We start from the raw sequence: 27874 nt of genomic DNA on the forward strand, positions 1-27874 counted from the left end.
TGCAAAGGCAATAAATCATTATGTTAAAACACAGATGAACTATATGCACACCACCAGAATACATAATGAGCAGAGCTCAGGCTACAAAGTAAAGAGCTGTACAAAGCCAGTAGGTCTGTGTCCATGTATTACAGTGATAACAAAATATATAAGGACAGATCAGTAAAATAAAATTTAGACAGAGACTAGAAGTCAGTTATTTCTTTTGTATCTACTTCAGCAAGACTATTGTGCTCACTACACTCAATAATACAAGATCATAGCTGATATCCACGCTAGAGACTGTGGGTCTGTCATAGAAAAATGGGACTTACTTTCTCTCGAGAAGTCTGACAAGAGGAAGGATCTTTTGATTGAGTGCAGCCATTTTGGTGGGATTAGATTCAATCTCTGTACCACGGGAGATAAACTCTTCAAGAAACTTGCTAAAATTACAAACAAAAGGAAAAGCCACCATGTTTTTGCATGGTACCTTTTTTATTACTGTTATAAAGCAGAGCTTAACAGATTAGGATTAATATACATTATTTACTACAAGTATAGATTTGCTGCTGGCCTGAAGTTTTACTCTGTCCCACAACTACTCCCACAAACGCTAAATGAATGGTTCTTCTGGGTTACTGAACATTTAAATTTTAAAATCCATGCCTGGACTTAACTTATGAACTCAGAAAAGCATGCTCATATAATGCTAATGCCATTGTCAGGAATTAATTATTAAACCAGAAGTGACCGCAGTAATGCAAACAAAAGAGAACTGAAGTCAACTCACGAAGCCAACAGGGAATCTAAATCCTTTTCCAGTGGTATACTCTCAATAATAACTTGAAGATGCTCGATGTAAATGTCATTTTCTGTCTCCTCAGATTCTTCTTGCTCCTCTAAGGACAGTCATAAAAGATGAACAATAGTTACAGAACAGCCCCTTCCTACTGCATAAAGCCAACAGCTTATACAGGCGTCATCTTCTGGTGAACCAAGCACACAACCTGAAGACCACAGTGCTCATCGATTACCAGCACTAACTCCCTGTGCCCCATTAGCAATGCTTTATACCAATGTTGTTAAAATGCCTACCCTGGATTGCTGCCAGAACATTCAAGGACGCTTTGGCACGTTCCAGACCTGCTGCTAAAAGCTGTGACATCAAGTCCCCTAGAGCATTCCTTGGTGTGAATCTGGACCTTTTTAACAAAATAGCTTTTCCAGTGTGATTCAGCACTACAACGCCACAATGCAAACAAGACTCTCTAGTACAGACACAGGCTACAACTGCCAGCCAGCCAGCCTCCCTGCCCCAGACTGTTCTCTGGCACATTTAATCCACTGGGTAGACACAGCTGTCCCCTAATTAAACCACGTATGCAATCGACCCAAGATTTCACAGTACTACAATACCTCTCTAAAAGAAAAAAAAAAAAAAAAACACATAAAAGGAAAAACAAAAAGCAAACACACAAAAGCTCAATCAGGTCTTCACAAGTATTGGCAGGGTTTCAAGGGAAGAAACAATTACACAGCTGCAACATTTACCACAGTTATCTGTCCTTTAGGCTGGTCCAAGTTTTACAAAGAACCTGTGCTAACTTACCCGTATCACTTTTCACGATGGTGTGAACAAGGTGAGGCAACAGGTATTGGAGGAGAGGAGAGATATCATAGCCTGTTGACAGGCTTTGCAGAAGTGTTACCAGTTCTGGGGCTTTGCACAGATAATTGAACGGCCTGCACAATTCGAAGGGGAAAAAAAGAAAAGTATGTATGCTCATCTGGGTTACAAACACTTTCAAAACCATGCAGACTTCTCGAGGATTCAATTTTCAGCATCAGGTAACAGACCCATTGTAAACAAACACTGAAAAGATTCAAAGGGCTCCACTTCCTTAATGCCAGATGTTTATTGGCACATTTAGTCTCTAAGAAGAAAAGAAGGTACTGCCAGTCATGTTGAGCACAGCTGCTGCAGCAGCACAGTGAACCTATCTACGTTTTTTGCAAAGGTGGTAGTGAAAGTAAAATATTTATATGAATTACAGGAAGAGATATCCTCACACTGCAGGGAGCATATCTATCCCCCAGTGGCAGCAAAAGGGATGAGAAATAATCATGCCATGACAGATCCTCTGAGAAGCCATTTCCCTGTCAGCTGATACAAAGCTTCATCTTGTCTCCTTTTACCCCACACCTGCGCTTTTTAACCTATGACAGTGCTCAAGTATCTGGAAAGCAATCACTCTATGTATCCCTCATAAGATTTTTCCTATTGGAATACTCCTCTCTGCCAGCAAGCAAATTCCCTGTAGCATGAGGGACTATGTTCAAATGCACGTTACCAGCACAAGCCAACTGTGCCAGAGCAGGGCAGACAGATGGATGGGGATCTACCACATGAACCTCCAGGAGAACACCTCACCTGACATGAGACCAAACAAGTGGTGGTACAGAAGCACTTATGCTTCAGGTGTTAAACTACACCAACTCAAAGCCCTTTCATCAAAGGGACAGAACTTCTTTGCACTTTCCAGAAAAACGTCTTACTTGACAGGGTTCAGTTTTGCACATTGACATCAATCCCTTACTAAGTGAAGCAGCAGAAGGAGCAAGAGACGACCAACTTGCACCGCTGAGACTCCTTTGCTGTAGTGAGCATACAAATTCTCAAAGTTAGCCAAAGGAACTTGGGAGCCCTTTGAAATGTCAACTACCTAAACTTGTGACAGGGAAGTATCCCTTTAATGATGAGGATATAAAAATTTCAAATTATCAAAGCGCAGTTCGGAATTTTAGAAAGTGGGAAAATCTGTTCATGTAGACTTACTTTTTCCCAAGTTTATCTCCGTTCTGAGTTTGCAGAAGTAGGTTCAAGCAAGCCAGCCCATCCCTGACTAATGAGGGCACTTTAAATAATGTCTTGCTTATCTGTACCATCAAGGAATGCACCAAGGAAGTCTCCACTGTCACTTTTACTGTCATCTGGCAGATTATCATGTATGTTGCAGCTCTGTAATCCTGTACAGAGGATTTCAAGCCCTAGAAAAGAGATAAAAGTGAATTTTTAACACAGAATAACACAAAAGAGGACATTAACATAAAAATGGTTTTTATTCTGACATCCACAGAATCCCACTATGTTCTTTTCCATGTATTAACGTTTAAGGTATCTATAAACTCAACATTCAAGAAGAAAAAGCTGTCATGCAAGGTCCACAGATAAAGAAGACACATTTATTAACTACTGCTCTGTTTGTTGACAAAGCAATAATCGTGGAAGAGAGAGGATATTAATGCAGACTGTCTACCCTGACACCATTTCCTGGTGGTTTAGCATGATAAATCTCAAAGAAAAGATATTCTTCAAACAGTGTATCCACTTCTCACAGCTCTATTCCTCATGCAGAGTAAAACACAGTCCTTAAAGTGCTCACCTGAGGTGTGAAAAAACATTATTTGCCATGGACCCTCACCTGCCTGAGGTTTCAAATCAGGCTAAGTGGTACAGTATGTGTCACACAGGATGTCTTTCTGGGATATTACCTGCAGATGCACATCTGCAGAACACACTTCATCACATGGGAGGGAAACAGAGCTTCACCTACCTTTTGGACATAAGGGAGCAGCAGAGAGACCATAGTGTCTGTAATCTTCTCTGCAGCTCCAAGAGCCGACACAATGGTAGAAGCATAAAACACAAGGAGAACTCTCAGTTGAGCTGAGTTGCCAGGACACTCTGAAAAGACCTGGATCACAGAAAAAAATCGGTTCTTCAGACATCAAGGCAAGTGGAAATGCACATATGGCTTCCCTCAAATCACCAAAATCTTCGAACTACAGCAGCTCCTGCTGGCACAACTGAAGTGATCACCTCTCACAGCAGCAACCCTTGCCAGAGGTTACTGCTCTTGCTCACAGACATGGCAGATGAAAATGGGTGCTGATGTAGGTAATCAGAATGAGGCAGCCAAAATCACCTGTGATCTTGGTGTACTGCTCAAGACTCAGAGATGGACAGACAAGAAGCTGACTGGTGTTATGTTTAACACCTCCCTCTACACCTCTGAATAAACACTGTTATTGTGTCTGCTTTGCTTAGTTTGACAGCAGATGCATCCCAGTTTTCTAAATAACTGTATCTGTCACACATCTTACCCTTCCGAGACTACAAAACTAACCTCTATTAGACATTAGCTGAAAAAACAACAACAAAAAAATCTGCCCCCCTTCTAACATTCTCAATTCCAAATTCTCATTAATATTTGAAGACGTGCATTTAAAACACCCAGAAGAGACACAGAAAATCAGAGCACAGTTAAAAACTAATAGTGGGAACGAGTTTATGAAAGAAATTAAGACAATTAAGTACCCTGAGGCAACACAGTAAATAATACAGTATGGCCAAACTGTTTTGTCATGGCTCATTGGTTCTCAGCCACTTCCTTATAAGAACTTCTGACAGACTGTCATGTTCACAAATTATAATATAAGAAATCCTCATATTGTTTACTGACAAATGATTCACTTTACTCTTTGATACGCCGTTCAAAATATTAAGAAATAGCACACCACTATAAAAACATGGGGAAGACAAAGTGACAACAAACAATGCTTTAGAAGAAAAAAACAACCTTCACAGATTTTGCCACCAGCCTGCAGATGAAATCCATGAAATCCAGGTCTTTGTAGCAGTGTGTAATGACAGTACCCCTTGCCAGTGGAACTCCAGGTTTCTTTACACAGTGAAAAAAAGATAAAATTAGAACACAGAGTAAAGCAAAGTACAGAAATAACTATAATCTCCCAAATAATCCTGCTGATCAGTTAACACCATTTAAACTGAAATAAATAATGGATTTCCACACACTGCTCTAGAATGTTTTGCGTCTGCATTAAGACAGATGATGAAGTGAATTACATTTAACCTACATGCAAATAAACACAAATTTTAGTAACTGATGTATCTTCCTAGCAGTACCTTAAAAGCATCCCTTAACTTAGCCAAAACAAAGAGTATTTACAGTCAAAGCTTTTTAATATCAACTTCCCCTTTAAAGAAAGAGCAGAAACAACATGTGGGCATCCAAGCTCCACTCCTGTAATTAAACCTTTCAGTACAGTTCTACAACTAACCACATAAATTGGTGGACCATATTCACAAGGAGACTAGAAGAGTCAAGATATTGTTAAATAAAACCCCTCAAGGTCCTTCCATCTTGCATCTGTTAAATACTTTACCCGTATTGGATCCATCCAATGCCACTTATGAGTTGGGCTTTTTATATCTAAAAGTTGAATAACTCTCACAAATAGATTAGTCTCATGATATGGCAGAACACAACCAATCAAACTGTCTTGATTGTAGAGATGAATGTGGAATCTAAGGAAAAGAATGTACATATGTAGTTAAAAAAGTATCTGGAAGCCAAAAAGGAAAAGAGACCCACCCACACTCTTCTCAGAATACCTTGTTTACTTGCTTTTAAGCAAGACATGGTTGTCATACTGACTCAGATCTATGGTCCACCTACAGTCCAGAAATTCAAGCTGGCCACAAGCCTATATGTGCTTGAAGAAAGAAATGTTGCTAGCATTTTTTTTCCCTTGCCATCTACAATTTTAGGTTCCTGTAGGACTAAAAATTACCTTAATTTCTTCTGCACAGATTTCAATATTAAATCAGATGTTACAATAACCTAGTATGACTCTCCCAATATAATACATGTATAGAAAAATCATGATTCAAAAAAATATGTTTCAGGAAAATCACACACTTCATGATAAGAAGTACTGCATTTTCTGCATTTGGATAGGTTAATTTATATAAGTAAATATAACACCACAAAGAACTTCATTGTTTCTTTCTTCACATCTGTTTACAAAACCTTGGAATAAGAATAGTTAGGGTTCACAACTCACAGTTAATATTGAAAATTTGCTGTTTTAAAAACTTCACTTCTAAAAGCACAATATAGAAGTGTCTCTCTCTGTGCTCTGTAAGATGCCCAGGGATCAGCAACTTTGGTGAAAGCCAGGCAAGGAAGTAATTGCTTTTATACAGAGTACCGTGACAGATGAAAAGAATCACAGAAATTTATCAAAAGACAAAAATCTAATTGGCAAAGAGCATCTGGCCCCATAAGGACTACGTCCAAATGCACATTATTAACATTCTAACCTGTATTTTCAGAAAGCTAAAGCAAAATTACTCAAAATCTTTCTCACTGGGGAAAAATACACCTTGCATTACTAGCCTTATCTATTGACATGTAGGATTTTCAGTGGTTTACCTGTGAATCAGCCATTCAAGGCACTTCTGGGCTGGCTTAAGCATAAAGTAGGGGGACAGGTGGATGAGGAACAATGAAATATTCTTATCCAGCTGCTGATTTACTGCTTTAGTCTGAACACTGCGTTCAAGAGCTTTGGATGTGGAACTAAACAAACTGGTCTGGAACTCCTCAAATGAAGGATCAATCCCCATCAGCTCTTCTAAGCCAGTGCATCCTGTGGGGAAAAAAAAAAAAAAAAAAAAGGGGAGGAATGCTTTAAACACAACAGCTTTTGTTCTCCAGTCCTACCCACTTACCTCCTCACTGGCACATCCAATTTTTGTGCCATACTGGTATACATCATCCTCACCAAGCAAACCAAAACAAGCAGTAGAGACCTCAGACCAAAACCTTTGAAATACTCAAACTATTTCTCAACTGACAAAGAAAAACAACATTAGCAACTAGCAGCAGAGTGCTCTTGCAGCTGTGAAGGCCAGCAGCATCCTGGGTTGTGCTGTCCCTGAGAGCACTGCCAGCAGGCTGAGGAAGGGAGGGAACTGCCCCTTCCATTTGTGAGCTGCAGCTGGAGCCCTGTGTGCAAATCAGAGATCATCAGTAGAAGAAAAACATTTCTGGATATGAGTTCAGCAGAGGAATGCTGAGATGGCCTAGGGGCTGGAAAACAACATACAAGGAAATGGAGGAACTGTTCAGCTGGAGAAGAGAGAGTCAAAAGTAAATCTTCCAGATGTCTGCAGCTACTTAACAGTATATACTGTGGGTTATCAAGGAGATGGAGCCAGACTCTTCTCAGAGATGCACAGCAGAAGGATGGGAAGACAACAGATGCAAGCTGGAACACAGGAAACTCAAACCCAATGTATAGATCTTGTTTTTTTAACAGTGGAATGATCAAACACTGGATCAGAGGTCCCATATTGGATAAGAGACCATAACAACACCAACCTCAAACTCAGCCAAGCAGTTCTAGAGTAACTGTTTAAGAAACCAAAGAAACACTGTGCTGCATCAAAGATACATATCTACAATCCCGTTACTTAAAAAGAAAACATGATATCAATCTGCCTGGTTTTAGAAAACAGCTTTCTTATTTAAGAGTATCACATTCCTGGATAAAATTTTATACAAAAATGGAAAGGGATAGAGCATAAAGAATTTGAAGTGTGCCAACACAGCAAAGGCTACTCCACTTCGCATTATTTGTGACCCTAATGGTACCCAGGAGCAGGGCATCAGCATGTCTCCATGAAACACAGAATTCATGTCAGAAGGCACACTGGGAGATTTCCAGTCCCAGGCTCTGCTCAAAGCAGAGTTAAAAGGGTCTCCAAAACTGGACCAGATTGCTCAGGGCATTATCCAGTCAGAGTTTTCAAAGAAAGCACTTTTTTTTTTTTTTCCCCCCAAGGCACAATCTCCCCAGGCAATATTGTTAACTACTTGACTGTCCTCAGGCTGAAAAAGCTTTTCCTTCTATCCAGTTTTAACTCCTACTCTTTCAACTTAGGCCCACTGTCTCCTGTCCTCCAGCCATACCCTCCTGTGGATAGCCCTGTGCATCTTCTGGGAACCTCCTCAAAGGTAATGGCAGGCTCCTATGAGACCCATCCAAAGCCTTCTCTTCTCCAGACTGAATGACACAGAGACATTCCTCTCATCCACTTTCCCTTATGGGACAAATTCTCCAGTCCCTGAGCATCTTGGGGATCCCTGACTCTTCCCCATCACCTTACCTTTGCGTGTACAGAAACGTGCTCGTTAGAGGCACTGCTCCATGGTTTTCCCATGGACTGGAGCGATGCTGACTAGCCGGCAGCTTTCTGAACTATTCTTTTGGCCTTTTCTGGATACGGGTTTGTCCTTCCCGTTTATCTTTCTCCAGCTGTTTTTCTGGAGTGTTTTTAAAGCCAGTGTTATCTAAGCAGCCAAACTCACCGATGGCAAAAAACGTGTCCCTGTCAATGGTGGCGGCTTCCTTGCAGGTGAAGAGCAGCGATGCCACCTCGCTGCGGTCCAGGAGGCTGGGATCGTTCTGGGGAAGCGCCAGCCGCTTCAGCTGCTCCGCCAGGGACGTCATGGCTCCGCGCTTCGGGGGAAGGAGCCTCCGGAGAAAACTGGGGGAAGAGAACCACAGCGGGCCCGCCGATGAAGCAGCCGCATGCAACCAGCCGCCTCTCCCGGCCCGGGCGCGGCCCCGCGGCGGGCACGTCTGGCCGGGCCGGGTCCAGCCGGAGATGAAGCGGGACAGCGCCCGGCGGTGACGCGCGTCCCGGTCCCGGTCCCGGTTCCCCCCATTCACCTGGCCGCCGCCGCTCCCCGCCGGGCCGCACGTGGGCCGCGCGCGCCGCTGACCCGGAAGCGGCTGCTCCTGAGGCTCGGGAAGTTCCCGCCCCACCGGGGACCGCCGGGCCCGGGCCCGCCCCGCTCCGCCCCCGGCAGCGGCCGGCGGGAAAGGGGCCGGAGCCGGAGCCGCGGAACCGGAGCCCGCAGCGTGTGCAGGGGGCCCTGGCGCCCTGGCCTGTGTCAGGAATAGCGTGGCCAGAAGGAGCAGGGAAAGGATCGTCAGATCCTGTGTCAGGTTCTGTGCCCTTCAGTACAAGAAGGACAGTGAGGTGATGGAGCGAATCCAGAGAATGGCCACAGAGCTGGTGAAGGGTCTGGAGCGCAAGTCCTGTGAGGAGCAGCTGAGGGAGCTGGAGGTGTTCAGCGTGGAGGAAAGGAGGCTTAGGGCGATGTCGTCCTTCTCCACAACTTCCTGAAAGGAGACCGTAGCCAGCTGGGAGTTGGACAATTCCTCCAAGCAACAAGTGACCCGACTAGAGGAAATGGCCTCGGGTTGTGCTTGTTTAGATTGGTTATTAAGAAACACCATTTCACCATAAGGGTGGTGGTCAGCCTTTGGAACTGAAGGGAAGTGCCCAGGGAAGTGATGGGGTCGCCACCCCCGGAGGGAGTTAGAGGACATGTAGATGTGGGATTTAGGGACACGGTTTAGTGGTGGGCTTGGCAGTGCCGGGTTAGTAGTTGGACACAATGATCTTAGAGGTCTTTCCGAGCCCAAGTGGTTCTGTGACCCAGCTGAGTATGTGCCACCTCCCGGAGCGGCCGTGCCGGCATGTGGCGGGTGTCCGTGAGGGAAGCAGCTCTTGTGGCCGCTGTGGATGGTGTCACCCATCCAGGCAGGTGTCTCGGGGGGCAGTGTCCCTGTGGAGGCATCGTGCAGGTGTGGGGCAGGGCCCAGCCCGCCTGCACTGGGGCGGCAACCGGTCCCGGCACCAGCCAGGGTTTCTGTGAAGGCAGCGGCGGTGGAGACGCCGCAGCGAGGGGTCTGTGGCAGGGCTGCTGCTGGCTTTGTGCTGAGCCCAGCGAGGCAACAGCAGCCTGGGCTGGGAGCGGGGATCCACCAGACACCTCTTCACAGAGAAGAGATGGAACAGCTAGAACTACTAGAGTTGTTCCACCTTAGGAGTTTTCCATATCTGGAGTGAGTGATGTTAGGGAAAGTGCAGGAGTCCCTTGAGCAGAAGGTGTTGAAAGCTGCAGTAATGTGTATGGGCTAGATCCCAGCTGCAGAACCACAGAACGATGTAGGCTGGAAGACTCCTCTAAAAGCCATCTCATTCAGCTCCAGAGTAGCGCCAGCTCAGAGCATTTTGCTCATAGTTTTGCCCTGTTTTGTTTGGAGTATCTTCAAGGGTGGCAGTTCCCTGGCTTCACTGAGCCTCCGATATGACATTTGGTTAACCTCAAATTAAAAATAAAATTCTGATGTGATGTCTCCAATCAGTTTGCATTCAAGGTTGCAGCGTTCTTCACCTGGAAGTTGGTGCACAAAGCCATAAAGGGAACACTGCTTGTGACAAACCAAGAAAAGCCTGGCACAAAAATCAAGAAATAAAATTTATCCCAGCTGATGTCAGCAGATGGACAAAATGACACCAAAGACAATAATTCCAGCACCAGTTCTGTAAAACTATTTCCATATATTGTTGAGAAGCTTCATAGCTAAGACAGAAATAACAGATTTGTTTGTAAGGCAGCTGTATTTGGCAATCATTTAACATGCAGTAGAAATACAAAATGCTGATAAAAGCCTGGGATTGCAGAGAATTATTTAAATGCTTCATTTTATCCATTGTGAGTGTCCCCTGACTTCAACATTTTGTTATTCCTCTCTGATTTTTCTTTGCTTGGGTAAAGTTAATCCATCGTAGGTGTGGCAGCAGAGGGAGGAAATGCAGCTGGACGTGTGACTGTGCCTGATGATATTTACCAGTGCCTTGTTAGAGAGTGCCTATTAACTCTGTGCCATGTTCCCTCTGACATGGTATGTTCTGGATAAGTTGCTGGGTAATGGCAGCAGTTCCTGAGCTGGTAAGAGTTGCTACCACTGCAGTTATAACAGTGTCAGTGTTTGGAGGATATAACTGATTTAACAGGATTTGATATTATTTTTCTGATGGTTCTCACACTTGAGATTCTGATCACCTAGCAAAGGAGCTGGCTGGGAATGGTGCAAACCAAAAGACCAGTTTTATTGCACTTTTTCGCATTCCCTGTGGCCTCTATGCATCCTTTTCTTTCATGAAACTTTCATGTGACCTTACTTTTAGCATAAGTTAAAACCTGCAGAAGTATGCATGTTTCCATGCCTAAAAGTACCAAACATTAAAATATCTTGAAAATATGCAAGGGGCAGAAATTTGGTTGTGAAACAAGAAAACTAGTCTTGTTTGTTTGTTTTGTTTGTTTGTTTTTAGCAATGTGGTTCATTATTCAAATACTCTAGCCAGAAAGATAAACTGGAAGCTGTAAATGCTGGAATGTGGTCAGGTTTTGCAGTACTCCTATCCCACTCTCTTTTTCCCCATGGAGAGCTGCAAGATAGAAGTTTTATGCCTTTGTGCTTTCTGTTCCATCCTTGTTTGGTTCCAGAGTAAAGCTGGGATTTCCTTTGGAAGTTAATTGGAGGAATAGAGGGACCTTCTGCAGAGGGAAAAATATTTGTTCTTGATTTGATTATTAACAAGTGTTTTGTGGAAAAATATTAGCTCAGGAAGTCTATTAAGGAAATATGCTTAGTTGGCATTGAAATTATCCAGTGTTGAAGCTGAGCCTCATGGAGATTTGCTCCATGCTGGACTCCAAAGAGGCAGTTTTTTGAACTGAAACCCAAACCTCTTTCAAGTAGTCCCTTTATTTTCTCATCACATAAATGGTCTCTGTAGGTGAACTTCTCCAGCTGTAGCCCTACTGCAGCTGAGATCACCACTGCTGATGGTTACTATTAAATTGCATTTGAAAGAATATATTGCCTGTTAAAATTCTTAGGGTCTTAGAATATAAGTTGTCATATGCTTATTTTTAATTTGGGAAAAGGTGATCTGTTTCAAGCATTTTCTGTAAGTTATTCACTTGTAAGCATTGGCGTGTTTGAAAAGGTTTGATTGAGAAAAGCAAACACTATGAAATTTTTAATGTACTTTATTTTTGTAAAAGTACCACACTAAGTTTGTGGTACTTATGGAGAAAATATAATGGATGTCTTTATATAGGTAGTCTTTATATTCCTTTTCTCCCAACTCACCTCACCAGCTGTGCATTGAGCAGAGCTTCATCTCCCTTGGTTATTAAAGCAACCCAGCAGGAAGAGATTTGTAGAATGAAGTTGTGCTGAGGAACCCTCACCACACTGTTCATTTTAGAGTTTTTATGCAGACCAGATATTGTTCTGTTTGATCAAACTCCTCTGAGCTGCATTCCTGGAATGCATCTTTCTGATTTGGTTTCATTTGTAAGCAAGAGGTGGGAGCAATTTCATGTAGAGAGGAAAAAGGAATCTCTTCTGATTGAAAAAAAAGGGAATGTTCAGTAGTGTTCAATTGCAGTATGTCAGAATGAATGGGAAGGGATTGAGTGCTACCTATGCAATTTATTGTTTACATACCACATTACAGTGTTTGTATTAAATGCTCTTAAGCATTTTCAAGTTTTTATCAATTAATTTACTTCTTTTTTCCTTCTTGCAGCACTTTCTATAATCTAGTGAGCCACCACGATGAACAGTTCTGAAGGAGATAGAAGAGATCCACCTTCCCTGTGCTTCCCATCACTGGCTAATAATCTTGGTATGTTCCCTGACATTTCCCCATGCCATTTCTAATGGGGAATGTGACAGTCCCTGCCATCTAAAATACAATCTGATTGCAGCATAATGAAGTAATAGTAAAACCTTTCTAAGGTATACAAAGTCTGTCACTTTTTTCAGAGTGTATGAAGTCCTTTAATGTTTTAAGCAAAAGTAGGTGTTTACAAATCCATGTGTTTAATGTGGGTATGTGGCTGCTAACTGAACGGTAAACCAATCTGTGTTTCAGAGCAATGGCTTGAATATCTTGTTCACCCAAGGGAATCTCATTATCAAGGAATATATTGTGTTTTGCTGTTGGTCTTAGAAGGCATGCTGAAGAGTTTTGGAGTTTGGGGGACTGTGCAGTTAAATCTGCTGCTCTGAGCTAGTTCATGTCCTTTGTTCTTAATTCATAAACATATCTGCTCTCTATTAGAACATTATCATTTATGAGAATACCCCTGTGGTCTCCGAATTTGTAGAGTTGCTGTGATTGTCAGGAAGAATGGTGCTTTATTGTGTTCTTTAGGCTGCATTAAAGTATTTTTCTCTATTTTCAGTGCTTTCTGTACCCTGTGACAATGCAGCAGTCACCCTTCACCAGTGAAATGATGAGGCAGTGCCTTTCTGCAGTGTACACATTGGTAAGGCCTCGAGGCCATTATTCCCTTGGCTAAGCTTTAGTGAGAAGCAAAGAGATGGGAGCTGTTTTTGTCCTATAGGAATGCACAGATCTAAAATGAGGGAGTTCAGATTTATTTTCCCTGTCTGCTTTCAACCATAAGGGCTTGATCTTTTTTCGCTTGTGTCAGTGAAGCTCAGGAGTAATTCTGATGAGGTCAGTGAACCTGTATGAGTGTGCAGCTGGTGTAACTGGAGGCAGACACAATCAAGCATAATTCATAGAATCACAGAATGGTTTGAGTTGGAAGGGGCCTTATAAATGATCTAGTTCCAATCTCCCCACCATGGGCAGGGACACCTTTCACTAGACCAGGTTACTCAGAGCCCCATCCAACCTGGCCTTTAACACTGTCAAGGTTGAGGCATCTACCAGTTCTTTGGGGCCTCGGCACCCTCCCAATAAAGGATTTCTTCCTAACATCTAATATAAACCTACCCTATTTCAGTCTGAAGCCATTACCGGTGTCTTATCACTACAGTTCTTGACAAAGAGTCCCTCTCCAGCTTCCCTGTATCCTCCTTCAGATTCTGGAAAGTTATTATTAGGTCTTCACACAACCTTCTCTTCTCCAGGCCGAACAGCCCCAATTCTCTCGGCCTATTTCATAGAATAGGTGCTCCAGTCCTGTTAACTACTTTGTGGCCCCCTCTGGACTCGCTCCAACAGTTCCATGTTCTTATGTTGGCACCAGCAGAGCTGGATGCAGCGCTCCAGGTGGGGGTCTCACAAGTGCAGAGTAGAGGGGCAGAATCCCCTTCCTTGCCCAGCTGGCCATGCTGCTTTGGATGCAGCCTGGGATTCACTTGGCGTTTTGGGCTGTGAGCACACATTGCTTGGTCATGTGGAGTTTTTTGTCAACCATCACCACTCAGTGGTGGTTGAGGTTACAGAGAATTGCAGTTCTCACTGCTGCATCAGGTCTGAAGAGAGAATAATTCTTGAGCTGAACTGAAGAGCTAGAAGAATTTTCCTTGCTAGGCAGTGCATCCAGCACATCATTGACTTACTGACCACTGTGGGAGGCAGTGTCATGTTTTCCTGGATTTCCTTGAAAATCTATTGTAGCTTCTCCCAGCCATAAAGTCTCATGTTTAGCTGCATTCCAGATCTATTAATAAATAGAAAACCTTTAGATGGGGTGGTGGAAAGCTCTTTTGGGATTTTTACTGTATTAAAGGCTTTCTGATATGGTAACATAGACTAAAGGCTTTTGAATCAAAATTGCTGTAAAGGAAGCTTTTAAATATATATTCCACATGAGGAGAAATAAACCCAAAATAAGCAAACTAGCTTCAGCTAGACACATGCAGAGAAAGCATCGTCTTGAAAAGCATAGGCAATAGTCATCTCTATAAATCCATTTGTGTCCATTTGAGGTAGTCTAGTTTATCTTAGGAGCATCAGGGAGAGTAAGGAAGGCAAATAGAGAAGGTAAATAATGGAAGAAGAAAGCTGTCCTTTCAGTGCTGAGCTGCTTGATGAATTGTGACTTTTTTGTTTGTGTAAAAAGTCAGCTGGAAAGTTGGATTATAGAGATTGCATAATAGTTGAAATGAAAAGTAGGAAAATGTCTCTCATGATTGCTGTGAATGTATTGTCCTTTGTCATGCTTTGGTGTTTCTTAGCCTGGGGAATACAGTACTGGGTGTATAAATTAACTGTTTATTATTATGAAAAGGTACCTGTGCCAGACAATCTACTGTGAGAGTAGGTGTCATAGATCTGCTGTGTGGTAGTTGTGAGTCACATTGTTTAACGCATTGGGAGAACTTGGTAATTGAACTGTAGCAATGTGGCCATTGGGGACCTGGGTGTAATGAACAATAAGGAAAGTGTTATGTTTCAGACGTATCTCATCATTCATAGCAGGGCTGTAAACAGGAAAAGAGACAATAAACTGAAGGATGGGAAGGAGAAAGAAGTGATTGATAGGGAACATGCTTAACACACTTTTCTTACTGCAGTGTACAGTCTTGCTATCACCTCCTTCAGTTGCCTGTTAATCAAGCAATTGACAGGTGTTGGAACAGCAGCAGATCTCACTCACTATTCCTGACCTGTAGCTGTTCAAACCTCTATTTGCTTGTCAGCCAGCCACTTTCTGGGTCTTTTTAAAAAATGTTAAGATGAATCACATCTCTTTCCCTGAAGAAGAAATAGTGTTGTTCCTATCTGGATGCACTAAATACAAATTTCAGCCTTTTTCCCAGGCTGGCCACTGAAGTCTGTGCTGCTTTCGTTACCTCATTTGTCCCGGTCATGCCAGTCCATGGGCCTTTTCTGTAGCTGGTGAATACTGAACTACAATGAGCTCACAACTTTGTACGACAATTCCTGAAAACAGGATTGATCCACATTCAGTAGCACAGAAAAGAATCTGATGGTTTTGCTGTTCAGTTATATTCAGTTACATATTTTGTTTATTCACGTTCTAAAGTTTAATTATTTTATGTAATTAATTTGTGTAGGAATGAGTTACATGTTCATGTAATGCCTGGCACAGTGGCAGTGTAAACACTGCAAAAACCAGAACATCTTTTAATGTTTGTGTATGTGTATATGCATACATATATGAGTAATATTGTTATATTTTAAAAGTATTGAAGGGTCAAAAAGTGCATTTTCATGATACTGAGTCACACAGAGTACCTGCAGTCACAAAAATCCCCCAATTTCTTCTCTGCATTTCAGTGCCATTTAAAAAAATGTTTGCCTTTTGTATTTGCTTTCATTGTGTATTGGAAACTGTTCATTCTCTTATGTATTGTGGGGATTCTTGGGAGGAAAAAAACCTGTTATTAGAAGAAATAGTGTGTTAGATGAGGGTATGCATCTGAGTTTTACTAATAAGCCTCCATCTCCAGATTTGCTGATTACTAGAGGCATCATGTTTTCAGATTTAAAATAGTGGCCCTGCTGTCTCTGTGCCTTGCAGCCTTGCATAAAGTAGTCTTGACAACTGGCAGTGTTCTAGATAACTGCTAACAGCTCTTACTGACAAGTGTATGTCAATGGTTTCTCCTCTGCATCTCATACTCTCTGACACTCTGCCTGCACTGTCCATTTTGGGGACTTGAGGGAGTTCTCTGCAGAGAAACTACTTGAGAGAGACTTAGAGAGCCTGTGACATCAGAGGCAATTCTTTGGATACACAGAGATGAGGGTACTATTTCTGCAGGAGGCTTGACAGGCGCTTAGTATAGGGCCAGGGAGGGAGCCTGGGCTTGCAAATGTAGTGAGGGGGAGTGTGGAGCACAGGGAATTAGGTGCTTCTGGCACTGATGCTGAAACATTTCTTTTAAATAAGCCTGGTGGCAAAACACTTCCTGCTGTGATACTCTTAAGTACTGCTTGGGAGAGGTTACACTTCAGAATCTTTCTCACTTTACTTACAGTGTGATCCCTTTGGTTTGTATTGCCTGCTGATTCTTGACAGCATGGTGATGTATGTGGCTCATTTTAATTTGCAGGGGGGCAACAAAACACTTTAAACAACTTATGACTAATTTAATCCAAAAAAATGTGTCTAGTCTGTGTCATTGGAACACATTTAATGACTTGTTTGTGAACTGCAGCAGACAGATCTGAGATGCAAAATATGATGATATCTCTTGAGCAGAAGCTGTAAGGATTATGTAACTGCTGGGCTGCACTGCAAGCCTTTAGTGTTTTTCTTGACATTGTGTATGAATTGTCTTCCAATTCAGAACCCATTTATAATTAGTTGTATTGCAGTTATCTTAAAAAAAATCAAGATCACAATTTAATTAATGGTGGACTATGCCAGAGTTATGTTTTACAAGCTGTTTTGTATGTGTCAGAATGCAGACTTTATTTGCATAGCCACAAACTTTTTTCCCAGAAATATTACTTTGTTCAGTGTACTGCATGAGCAGAGCTCAACAGCATTATGATTCTTCTTCTTTATTCAGTGAATGTCTGTTGCACTCAGTTGGAGCATGTTTCCAAATATATAATTGATGGTTTTCCGCTCTGGTCATCACAGTATTTGTACTTGTCTTCAAGTATTCCAAATTTATCTGATATTTGATTTTCACAAACTTCCTTATACTTCACAGTATTAGTAGAAAGAAAACTGAGGCACATGCTCCAAACTGTATATACTTCCATTGCCTCATACAGTGAATAGTTTTATGATAATGAATCCTGTTATGGAATTTGTTTTTTCCCTTGTGCACTTTACAGAGTACAATGGCACATTGTACTTTTCCCCTTTAAACCTGATGGTTTGAACCTTTAGGCCCAGCAGAATCCTAAATTTTCTTGGTATTTCCATCATGCATTGTTTTAAACATTCTCTCCTGCAATTGGAAGTGCAGTGACTTTCCTGACTCCCACCACTGGTACTTTCACTGTAAAAAATCAGGCCCTACTAATTTAGGGCCTGAACAGTCTGATCTTCCATAGATCATCTGTGTGCCAAGGTTACCAATGAAAGTGGTACAAGAGGGATCACTCAACTATGGGGAACAAATGGAAAAGTGTCATTGTGTTCCAGAAGCACATTCATGACAAAATCATTTCCCCTAGAGCACCCTAAAATATATTTGAGTCCATGCATTAGAATTGCAAAATGAGCTTCCAGCAGAATGGTTTTAGAGGGGAAGATGTGTTCAGGTTGTATCTACTGAAAAATCAATGTGGGAGTTTGTATAAATACATGTGGAGCCTTACAGCCTGTAGGGGTTTTTTCACCTTTGTTGCTGACTCCACCTCCAGCAGCTGTTCATATGAACTGAAAAATTACCTAGAACAGCTTCTGGCTTAGGAAAAAAAAAAAACCAAACCCAAACCCCACACATGTTGAATTTGGTTCAGCTGTGAAATTCTGGAAGATTATAGCTATTCCAAGTTTAACTATGGAACACATAGATCTAGACTGCCCTTTAGCCATTTTATCATAAAAACTTACTAGTTTCAAAATGAAGAAACATTTAAATGTTCTCCTGTCCTCCTTTGCTTATGCTTAACTGAACTTAGGCAGGGAGAGAGGTGAGCTAGTTAGAAACAAAGGGTTTGTCCACATTCAGAGGGACTGAAAATAGACAAGAGCCTTAAGAGCCTTCACCATGAGTAGCTTATTGCTGGTAGATCCCAAGAGCAGTCCAATACTGGAAAGTGTGCAAAATAATACTCATTTCTTCTGAATATGAATAAGACTATGTCTGAAGTTGCCAAGAGAGATCATAGCTGGAAGGAAACCATTGTCTTTAGAAGTGAAATTGGAAGACTCAGGCCTTGCAGTTTTCACATCAGGCATGGCAGGGACTTTGCGCATTTTCTCAGTGCTGGTTCTTAACGCAGCTGAGTGTCAGAATGAAACTTTGTTGGACAGCATGGAAGGACAGCAGTTCTGGAAAAGGAAAACTTGTGCTATACATAAAGAACATATTATCCCTGTTTGGCAGTAGTACAGGTTGTGCCCAACACTGCTGTACACAAGGATGAATTTGCTGCTTTTATTATTCTTTGTTTCACTTCTGCGGAATGAATAATAAGTAGATAATATGCATTTGTACAAACTGGCAATTTGTTCAGCCAGGTTGCCTTCTTGACTGTGTAACTCAAGTATCACTGATGTCAATGATATTACACTGGTGTATCTGGAAAGAGAAATGAGGGCATTGAGACTGCAGCTTGTCAAAGGTCAGTCAATGTGTACAAATGCTGAGTTTAGAGCACAGCAGTGGCTGATATCCTGTGCCCATAATCTCTATCTCATACCTCAGTGATTTAAAACCTGTGCCCCTCAGATAATTGTTTTCTGGAAACTCTAAATTAACTGATGGTGTTTGCTTCTAGATCAATAAAGGCACATTGTCTTTGCATTCCTTGTCTCTCAGACACACCTCTCTTGTTACCAAAACTATTGCTGAAGGATGTGGTGTCATTTTAGTTGACAGTCTCAGTTAAACCAGTTAAGGGTCACAGGCTGGCCTACAAAGGGATTTTTTTGAACCGGTTATATTCATGAAGTACAAATTTATCATCAGTTGCAGCTTTCACATTGCCCTAGTCAAGCAGTTTCTTCCTTGCTCAGTATCTCTGTGTGGTAAGGCTAGGCCAGCATAAAATAGGAACATAGGCAGGATTCTGGGAACACATGAAGGTTTCTTCAAAAGGTTTGTAACAGGCCATGCTATACCCCTAGTCCTGCCCCTTGCATTCTCATCACTGAACCATTTTTAAAATCCTGGATCTGTCTCACCATTTTTTCCGCTCTTACGCCAGCCCTATTTGTAGTTTCCCCACCTGTTTCTGTGTGTACTGCGTTGTAGCTGGCTGCATGTTGCTCCACAGCTTCAGTGTGCCAGCAGACTGACTGCAGTGTGCTACATAAATTACAATATATTACTTTTCTCAGTTTTTCCTTTGCCTACTTCTAATCTGTGCAAAGCATCTATCAAAGATTCTGATATTATTTAGTCCATGATCTAATCTGTCTTTTTGAGTTGCATCTACCCTGATGAGAACCATTAAACCAAAAAGACACCCTCAGGAGTCCAGCTCAAGGGATAAGGGACTTTAGGTGTCACAGTTCCTTATGAATAGAAATGTGTCAGAATGTTAAATCTGGGGGCTCTTCTCATTCATGAAAGGTATGATCTTGTGCAGCGATGCCTGGCGGTGCCATCGCTAGAGTGTTTGCCCAGCTATGTTACCCCTTTCAGCACTCGCCTTGCAGTTTGTGATTGCTATTATGTATCACAGTAGTGCCTAGTGACTCTGGTGCCGCAGACACTAGATGTTGATTGATTACTGCTGCTACCTGCCTGGAGCCCTCTCTGAGAACCAGGGCCATCTGCTGTGCAGGATGCAGGCCTCTAAGCATGGCCCTACAAACAGTAGGAACACTGCCTCCAGGGTATAAGAGACCCTAAATCCCTGAGCAAGCTTGACATCCTAGAATAATGCTAGGGATGTTTGGGTGCAGGCCACACACAGTCTGGAGAGGTGAACACGGAGGTGAAGGGTGTATGACAGGTAAAGCACACTGTAATCATAATTGTGTAGATTCCTCAGGGCTCTTAGACAGATGAACCCTCTGCTCCTGAGAATTCTTTTCTAGGTGGACATTAGGACCAAAGGAAGCATTGCTGACACGGTTTCTGAGATGGCAGAGTGCAGCACCATAAGCTCGTTTCTCAGTAAGAGTAGTCTAACAAGCTAACACTCCAATTTTTGGGAAAATTTGATTTGAATTGACTTGCTCAAGGTCACATAAGGGCATCTTGAGCTGGCATGGTCACACCATGTCTCAGCCCCGTGATTTTCCTTCCGCACAAAGGGTTTGCAAAAGCCAGTGATGTCAGTGCAGTCAGCATTTTCTCCATACCCCTGCAGCCCAAGCTATGCTTTGGTAGTATTTGTTGGTCCCATAAATGTTTCTTGCTACACTTCATCCATGGCTGAATTCCAGGGACAGAGTAAGTTGTCTCTATATATAGCTGATGAAACACTTTGGGATCTTCTGACAATGACAGTTGTTACTATGAAGCCAACAAATGAATTTTTTCTGTTCTTTCTAAATTTTTATTTCCAAACCTGTCATTGGAAGTAATAAACTTAAAAAAAAAAAAAAAAAAAAAAGCCGTTAGCTACTGTATCATTAATATCACCATGTATGAGTAGCATGGAGATTTTTCAAAGTCAAAGTTTGTGCCACTTGGTGCTAAATGTGAGAGGGCTAAATCAGAGCTTTGGTTTCCAGATGTATGGCTCTGTTCTTTCTTTCTGTTTTTTTTTACATAAGGATTGGTTTCAGAAATATTAAGCGAGTTTAAAGTTTATTCATACTACATTTACATAATGAATTTGATTCCTTGGTTTTCTTCTTACAATATAGTGTGTTTCCTACATCGAAGAAGGCAGGATATATTTATTGTATTGCAAAAAATAAAACCCCAAAACATCTCTATTAACTGATGAATACATTTTATAACACACCTTACCTTTCTGCTTAGCTTTGTTAAGGAAATTTATGTATAATTTTTAACAAAATCCTACATTTTGGCCCAATCTAAATCATAGTTTTTGTAAATCAGGTTTTTGTTGGTTAAATTTTAAACCAGTGGATATTTGCTACACGCAAAAATATATTTTATGTACAGGCAACAGTTATGGCATGCTTTGAAAAGAAAAGGGCTTTTTGATCTCTGTTTTAAGTTCCTATTAACAGTTTACACAAAAGAATATTCTCTTTGAATTTATTTTCTTTTACCTTTTGTTGACTTCTTTCTTGAAAAAAGAAATGAAGAAACAGGCTTTGATGAGGGCAAGATGATTATTTAAAGACTCAATGACTGACTGAGCTCTCATAAGGTTCTTTATCTTCCTGGGGCCTTTCTGAGACAGTTTTGGCAGATACAAACTGTTGTGTTCCTACGCAGAAGTGTTACAGCTGAAAACTAACGGTGACCATTTCCATGTCAGCTGATTGTTTCACAGGAAATTATTTAAGTAGAGAAATCTGGCTCATTTCTTATTCTAGATCTCATTAAATTCAAATAGAAGAATGATCTGATGAAACACTGTTGCAGTGTTCAGCATTTTTAAAGTTTTATTAAAAGTTGTCGGTTTATTCTACAATTTGTGAGTGGGAACCATAAGAAACATGTTGAAGAATTGAAAATCTGAAAACGAGTAAAAATGCAAAGGACAGAGTTCTTGAAAGAATAATATGATGTCTTTTGACAAGTAAATGAATGTTAAATATAAACTCTGTGAAAAGCTTCAATTTCATTAAGAAGAATGATAAAGATTAATGTCCTTTAGGTAGAAAAGCCCTTTGATTCTCAGGGAGCTTCATGCAAAGCATTCCAGAAAGCTTTCACTTGGGTGGTACTCACTTGTGTGAACTTGCAGACCTGGTGCTGCTGCTAGGAAAGATCTGGCCTTTTGGTGCTCCTCATGCATGGGAAGTGGTGGCTGGGTGCCACAGTGTTCTCCTGGGTTCAAGGCACCATTCTCCTGGCTAGGCCCTTACTCGTGGATATGTTAGCATGAACTACAACTGCACATCTTTTGCCAAATAAAAGTAGTCGACATTTCATCTCTACCATCTCTACTCCTCATCTCCCCTTGCCACCTTATTTTTTTCTAATCTGTTTGGCAGTCATGAGTATTGTTTTGTCTTGCCCCATTGTAAGCAACCTATGTAATTTCTACCTTAAATAGACTTGCTGACTCTCATGCCATGTCAGCTTAAAATTCCTTATTCATATGGTTCATTGTGTTTTTTCCTTTTTCTCTCTTTGAGACTTTTGCCCTTTCTTTTCTGCTCAGGTTGCTTATTTCTCTTTTGGTTTTATTTTCTTTCTCCACATAGTTCATGTAACTCTGCCAGCTTCACTTGGGAATAGTCCTAAACTACCCCTGATGTGGGAAGAAGCTTGGTGAAGCAAACTGCTTTATTCATACTCCGGTGCTAGGCACAGCTTTCCTATTCTCTTGTTGAGCTGAAAGAGGCAGCTCCCTTTCCACTACGGACCTCCATTCATATGCTTCTCATTACCATCCACACAGTTAGTTTATAAAATTAAATTAAAGTAGTAAACAAAATACCAGATACTCCTCCTAAAGCTCCATCTATAAATATCTCCCCTGCCTGCTCAGGCTGTCTGATTAAGAGGCAGTAAGCAGTTAGTTAGAGAACCTAAAGCGGGTCAGATTCCATCAAGATTGGCAAGATTTTTTTTTATTATTATTATTTTTAATAGGGCTATTCCATTTAGCTTCGGGTTTCATAGGTAAAAAGCCCAATGCTCCCAAAATGCACACTGGCAATGTTGAAGCCAATGAAGAAAAAAAAAAATTCAGAATGAAAAAATTTTTTTTGATCCACAATGGACTAATATAAACCAGCCAAAGTGGATCTTGGAACACTTAATTTTTTTTTAATCTCTCAGACTAGCTGAGAGGTTCTATGATTCTGACTATTGGTTCCTAGGAACAATGAAGACTTTTTTTTTAAAAATTTGCTTTGTTATCAAGTAGTATTTACCTATCTACCAAGTAAACATGGAAAAATGAATGGTACCTTTGCAGCAGTGGCTAGCAGTATTTTGAGAAAATCCAGTTATTTTATGAAAGACTTAACCTTCTTTAAGAATTCTAGAAAATTTGGGTAGAATGTCCTTTGATTTCTAGAAAGACGTGGGTCTGATTGCAGTCCTAATCCACAGTGTGATCGGATAGTCTTTGTCAAAGAAATTCTTTGCCAAAGCGCCTCAGTTTTTATTTCATGCCTGAGGTGGGCATCCTGGCCCGTATTAGAGGGTGAGGACCAACAAATAAAATGTGTGTTGTAGCTAAAAGCTCCCTGTATGAAGCCCTCAGTACCCGTGCGGCTCACCCACCTGTACTGCGCAGTGGGGACCGGTGCAAAACCATTTCCATCCATGTAGATCCCCAGACAGGGCAGTGCCAAGGAAAGGCACAAAGCTGGGTGTAATGGCTCCCCTCTAATGTGGGAGTGCATGGAAGGTCACAGGTTTCATCAGGGCAGGAGAGCTCTTTGCATAGGGGGCAGCTCTGGGTCACAGCATTACAATTTATGTGTGTACTTCTAGGGCTCCTCTGACTTCTTCCTGCTTTTCCTTTAGAAACTTCTCCTGTGCTCTATACAGGGAATAAGAAGAAATGGTTTTACTGACTTTGAAGACCTGAATTATCATTTAAGTGATTGCAATTAGACTTGTATTGAAAACCAAAGGTGACTACCAAGCTATAAAAATAAACCACACAAGTTAAACCAGCATACATATAATGTGTACATGCATGAATTATGTTGTTTTGTAATTGCTATTTGATATTGTCTCAGAGTATCCGAAGACAATGCTGCTCTGCATTTGAGTCAAAAAGTCTAAGCATAGCATTGGCTTTGTTCTGTAGATAGAAGTGTAGCAACCTTGAGAGTATTTGCTCTGAGCAGGTGAAAAGCATGTGGTTCTGTCTGGCTGCTTAGATTTGGAATTTCATTTTTAGATTGTCTATCTCACAGCACGTACATCAGTCTTCAGAAGTTCAGCTTGCTGTTATTGCGGGAATTGTTGCAAGTCTCTTCTGAATTCCAATTTGCAACCTTAGTGCTGCATTTATGAAGTTTTTTTTTTTTGAGCTGAGGAGTAGGTATTTTCTGTGCATGTGTGCATGTTCTTCTGCATTGCTTGGAGTTAAGGGATAGAAGGTAACTTAAAACAGAGCTTTAGTTAGCAATGTGAAATGGAGGGCATTTGCTGTCTAGGTGTAAATTATTCATTCTCATTGGTTTAGAGACCTACTGAGCCTTTAACGGGCACAGTTTTCCCTTACACCTGATTTTGTTATTTACGGCTTCATAAAGCTCAGCTTTTGATTTTCAAAGTGAGGTTCGTGTCATATCCACTGTGGACAGTACCGGAGAAGATGACCTTGGCTGATGATAGGTGCAGGCATTAATGACAAGCTCCAGGAAGGAGGTCGCAAACTTGCCAATTCCCAGAAGAAACATTGTTGCCAAAGCAACTGAGATGACCGGGCGCGGGAGATACCGGACATGCTTGTCAGGTTGCTTGATGTCAGCGCTATCCTTTGAGTTCGCCCCGCGGAAAGCACGGGCAAATGGTTCCTGCCACACGCTTGGAAAGTTCCTGGTTCCACAGAGCTTTGTCTGTGCTTCTTGGTGACTGCTTTTGGATTTAGTGAGCGTGTTTCCTGGACAAAAAGACATGTGTTGCTTTGTAAAGTTGTGCTTCCATGCTGTCTGGTTAACTCCAGACCTATTTCCACGGGAAAACGTTTCATCACTTGGGTGCCTTTGCTGGGTTGTCTCGTGTAGTCCTTGATCCCAGAGTGCCAAGTGGCTCAAGGCGGGACACGGCCCTCAGGCTACGGCTAAGCAGTATCGAACTGCCTTAGCAGATGGGTGGCGGGTCTCGGGGAGCCGCGACACACGTCAGCGAGGGAGAAAAGACCCCGAACAAAGCGCAGGTCTGTCGGCGCTGGGCAGGGCGGGCAGGCGTGAGGCTGAGCCCTGCGTCCCCGCGCTGCCCCGGCGGCGCTGCCCGCCCGGTGCCGAGCGCCACGTGACGGCCCGGCGGGGATAATAAGCGGCGGCGAGGAGCCGGCCCGGGCTCCTCCGCAGGGTCAGCAGCAGGGACCGGCAGCGGGCACAGGGACACAGGGAAGGAAGGTCACCGCAGGTCAGCGCCTACCTGGCAGTTTCAGCCTCTGCTCTCGGCAAGATTAGTCAATATTCATTCCCTGTCCCCTTGGAAAAAGGAAAAAAAAAAAAGAAAAAAAAAAAGGAAGGAAAAAAGACACTGCTACCTACGACCTCTCAGCGCGTAAACTAAACTTAAATCGTAGTAGAAGCCGCAGCAGCTGAAGCTGATCCCCGGGTACCATGAACAGCGTGAATCAGATAGAAACAAACATGCAGTACACCTACAACTATGAAGAAGATGAGTACATGACCCAAGAAGAAGAATGGGACAGGGACCTGCTCCTGGACCCAGCATGGGAGAAACAGCAAAGGAAGGTCTGGAAATAATGTGTATCTGTCTGTGCTTCTGTGTGGGATGATGCCCTGTCTTACTGCCACGCAGTGTCTGGAATTGTCGGGGTTGTACAGCAAGAGGTGCTAATAAAATATATTTTACGTTGTATGAGCCATTTATATAATGTATTGTAGCTATGCCATATTTTTAGGATAAAGCATTCACTTTTTGGATTCTTAAGTGAAACCTATGTCAGATGAAAATAATTTATGGGAGCCAGACATTTATTTTTATTTTGCACTCTAAATATTCTGTCTGTACATCTAGATTTATTTTTAAGTATTTCAGTAACTTTTAACTTTGCTTCCTGGGTCTTTCTTTTGGAAAGCAGACTCTGAATTGATGTGTGTGCCTAATTGATTTTCAAAAAGAGTAAATTGCAATTATAAACAGAGATGAATGAGATGGTTCAAAATTAGTGTACAAAAAAGTTTGCAATATTTCTGAGAGCAGACTGAGAAGTCACTTTTGAAATTGCAGTCTTGCAAGTCAGCTTTTATTAGAATTTATTATTTATCTCCATTCTAACTGAATGACCTGACAAGGAAAATATTGCCTAGAAATATATCCAGGCTATATTTGGAAAACCATATGTCATGATTATGTTCCTATATGCCGGTTCACTGTCTGGGAAAGAAACCTCATGTCTAAACTCCTCGGAATACACAGTTTTGGAAGAAATGCTCCTTGCCTTGTAGGCGTAAGAAAACTATTGTGCCACCAAGAACTGCCCATGTTCTTTTTCTGAACATAGGCAGAAATTATGATCCCAGCAGCAGTCATGTCAATGCTTTGGTACTTTACAGATATTTGCAATACCAAATTTCATAACATTAAGTTTTAAGTAGTGATATTTCCGTATTTCCAAGAAAGATGAAATAATGCAAAGGATTTATTGCTTCCTAATTTAAAAGGTGATGTTGAAGTCACAGGTGACAGATCTGGGATTAAAAGGTTATCTGCTGGTTACCAGAATGAAAAAAAGGGAGGGAGTGAGAGACAGTGCTCTGGACAATAAGGTTGAATGTGCATTTTGCATAGATAGCTTAAGTAGAAGGTGCCAGTTTAGATCTTATGGCAGTCTGTCCTACTGTTACAGCTTCTATAAAAGCTATACTTTAAAAGTATAATTATAAAAGTAAGAGCTGTTAGAATAGGTGGGGCCAGTGGGTTTGCTTTTCCATTAAAATTTGTAGAAGCAATATTTCCTCTCAGATTTACCTTGTAGCCTCCCTCCTTCTGTTATTTTTAGCTGGTTTTGTTCATTTTCTTACATTGTAGCTGTTCAGATCCTGCTGTGTGAGGATAGAGGGGAGAAGTTCTGTTCTAAGTTGAAGTTCTCTTTTCTTGATCTACCAGCTGCTGCAACTCCTAACAAATAATTAAGTTGTACTCACCAACAGTGGCATTTATTTTAATTTGGCACTCTTCAGATGGTGAACTATACTTCCATGTTTTATAATGAGAATGAAAATTATCCTAGTGCTGAAGAGCTTTAGTGATATGAAACTGCTTAGCTGTAAGAAGTTGTGTTGCATCTGATTAGGATTCAATTGTCCAGTATTTCAGAGAAGGCTGTTTTCAAAAGCGGATGGACAGGTTACTAGATACTCATGCACTCTAAAGCAGTTTTCCTTCAATCCAGATAAATGTTAAAAAGTAAAGATAATTTGGATTAGGTAGACATTCTTATGCTTACAACAAGTCTCTTCATTTTTACAGGAAAGTGAGGAGCAATTATACTGCATGAAAATTTGAATTGAAAATTTTATGTTTCCGTTCCTCTGAACAGGCAGTACTTCAGCAGAAAGTCAGATTTCCGCACTGTCAAATTAAAGCAGACTCTGCTTTGTTTCCACAGGGTAGAGAGTGTGGTTTTGCTACTTAATGTTGCCAGTTCCCAGGGTTTAGGTTTAATATTAATGTGATACCATATTCAAATAAAATTTACAAGAGGGGATCCTTATTCCTCATCTTGGAAAGAAATCTGAATTTATTATTACATGAAAAGTATGGACTTGCATGATAAAGGGCCCGCTAAACTTTGTAGAATGTCAAGGCTTCTATCTTTTCCTAATTTTTGCTAAGACAGTTGCAGAAAGCGCTCTCTGAGTTTCCTTATTCATTAGGAGAAGACTGCAAGTACATGGGCACAGCTCTTTGTTCTAACTGGTAATACAATATTCAGAAGTGATCTTGGTGGAGCCCTGGC

The 27874-nt window shown here is 41.6% G+C and overlaps 2 protein-coding genes and 1 long non-coding RNA gene across 3 annotated transcripts in view; 2 read left to right on the plus strand and 1 right to left on the minus strand.

Moving 5' to 3' along the window:
* The window catches only part of HEATR1 (HEAT repeat containing 1), a 34814-nt gene extending 26170 nt beyond the window's left edge, over positions 1–8644 (minus strand). Inside the window, exons 1-10 of the mRNA XM_040059378.2 lie at positions 8587–8644; positions 8223–8401; positions 6282–6498; positions 5230–5371; positions 4623–4724; positions 3597–3737; positions 2819–3030; positions 1592–1725; positions 773–881; positions 315–425 (exon numbers count right to left, since the gene is read on the minus strand). Of these exons, the coding sequence (XP_039915312.1) occupies positions 315–425; positions 773–881; positions 1592–1725; positions 2819–3030; positions 3597–3737; positions 4623–4724; positions 5230–5371; positions 6282–6498; positions 8223–8364 (1310 nt within the window). The 5' untranslated portion in view covers positions 8365–8401; positions 8587–8644. The remainder of the gene's footprint in view (positions 1–314; positions 426–772; positions 882–1591; positions 1726–2818; positions 3031–3596; positions 3738–4622; positions 4725–5229; positions 5372–6281; positions 6499–8222; positions 8402–8586) is intronic.
* A 1901-nt stretch (positions 8645–10545) lies between these two features.
* LOC120751024 (uncharacterized) lies at positions 10546–25100 on the plus strand. Its single transcript, XR_005700242.2, has 4 exons — positions 10546–10661; positions 12317–12415; positions 12978–13061; positions 24489–25100. It is a non-coding gene; the product is annotated as an uncharacterized LOC120751024 (long non-coding RNA).
* Positions 25101–25239: 139 nt separating this feature from the next.
* Positions 25240–27874, plus strand: part of ACTN2 (actinin alpha 2) — a 69238-nt gene continuing 66603 nt past the window's right edge. The window contains exon 1 of the mRNA XM_040060285.2: positions 25240–25643. Coding sequence (XP_039916219.1) covers positions 25509–25643 — 135 coding nt within the window. The 5' untranslated portion in view covers positions 25240–25508. The remainder of the gene's footprint in view (positions 25644–27874) is intronic.

The sequence above is a fragment of the Hirundo rustica genome, chromosome 3 (assembly GCF_015227805.2).
Source record: "Hirundo rustica isolate bHirRus1 chromosome 3, bHirRus1.pri.v3, whole genome shotgun sequence".
Classification (NCBI taxonomy): domain Eukaryota; kingdom Metazoa; phylum Chordata; class Aves; order Passeriformes; family Hirundinidae; genus Hirundo; species Hirundo rustica.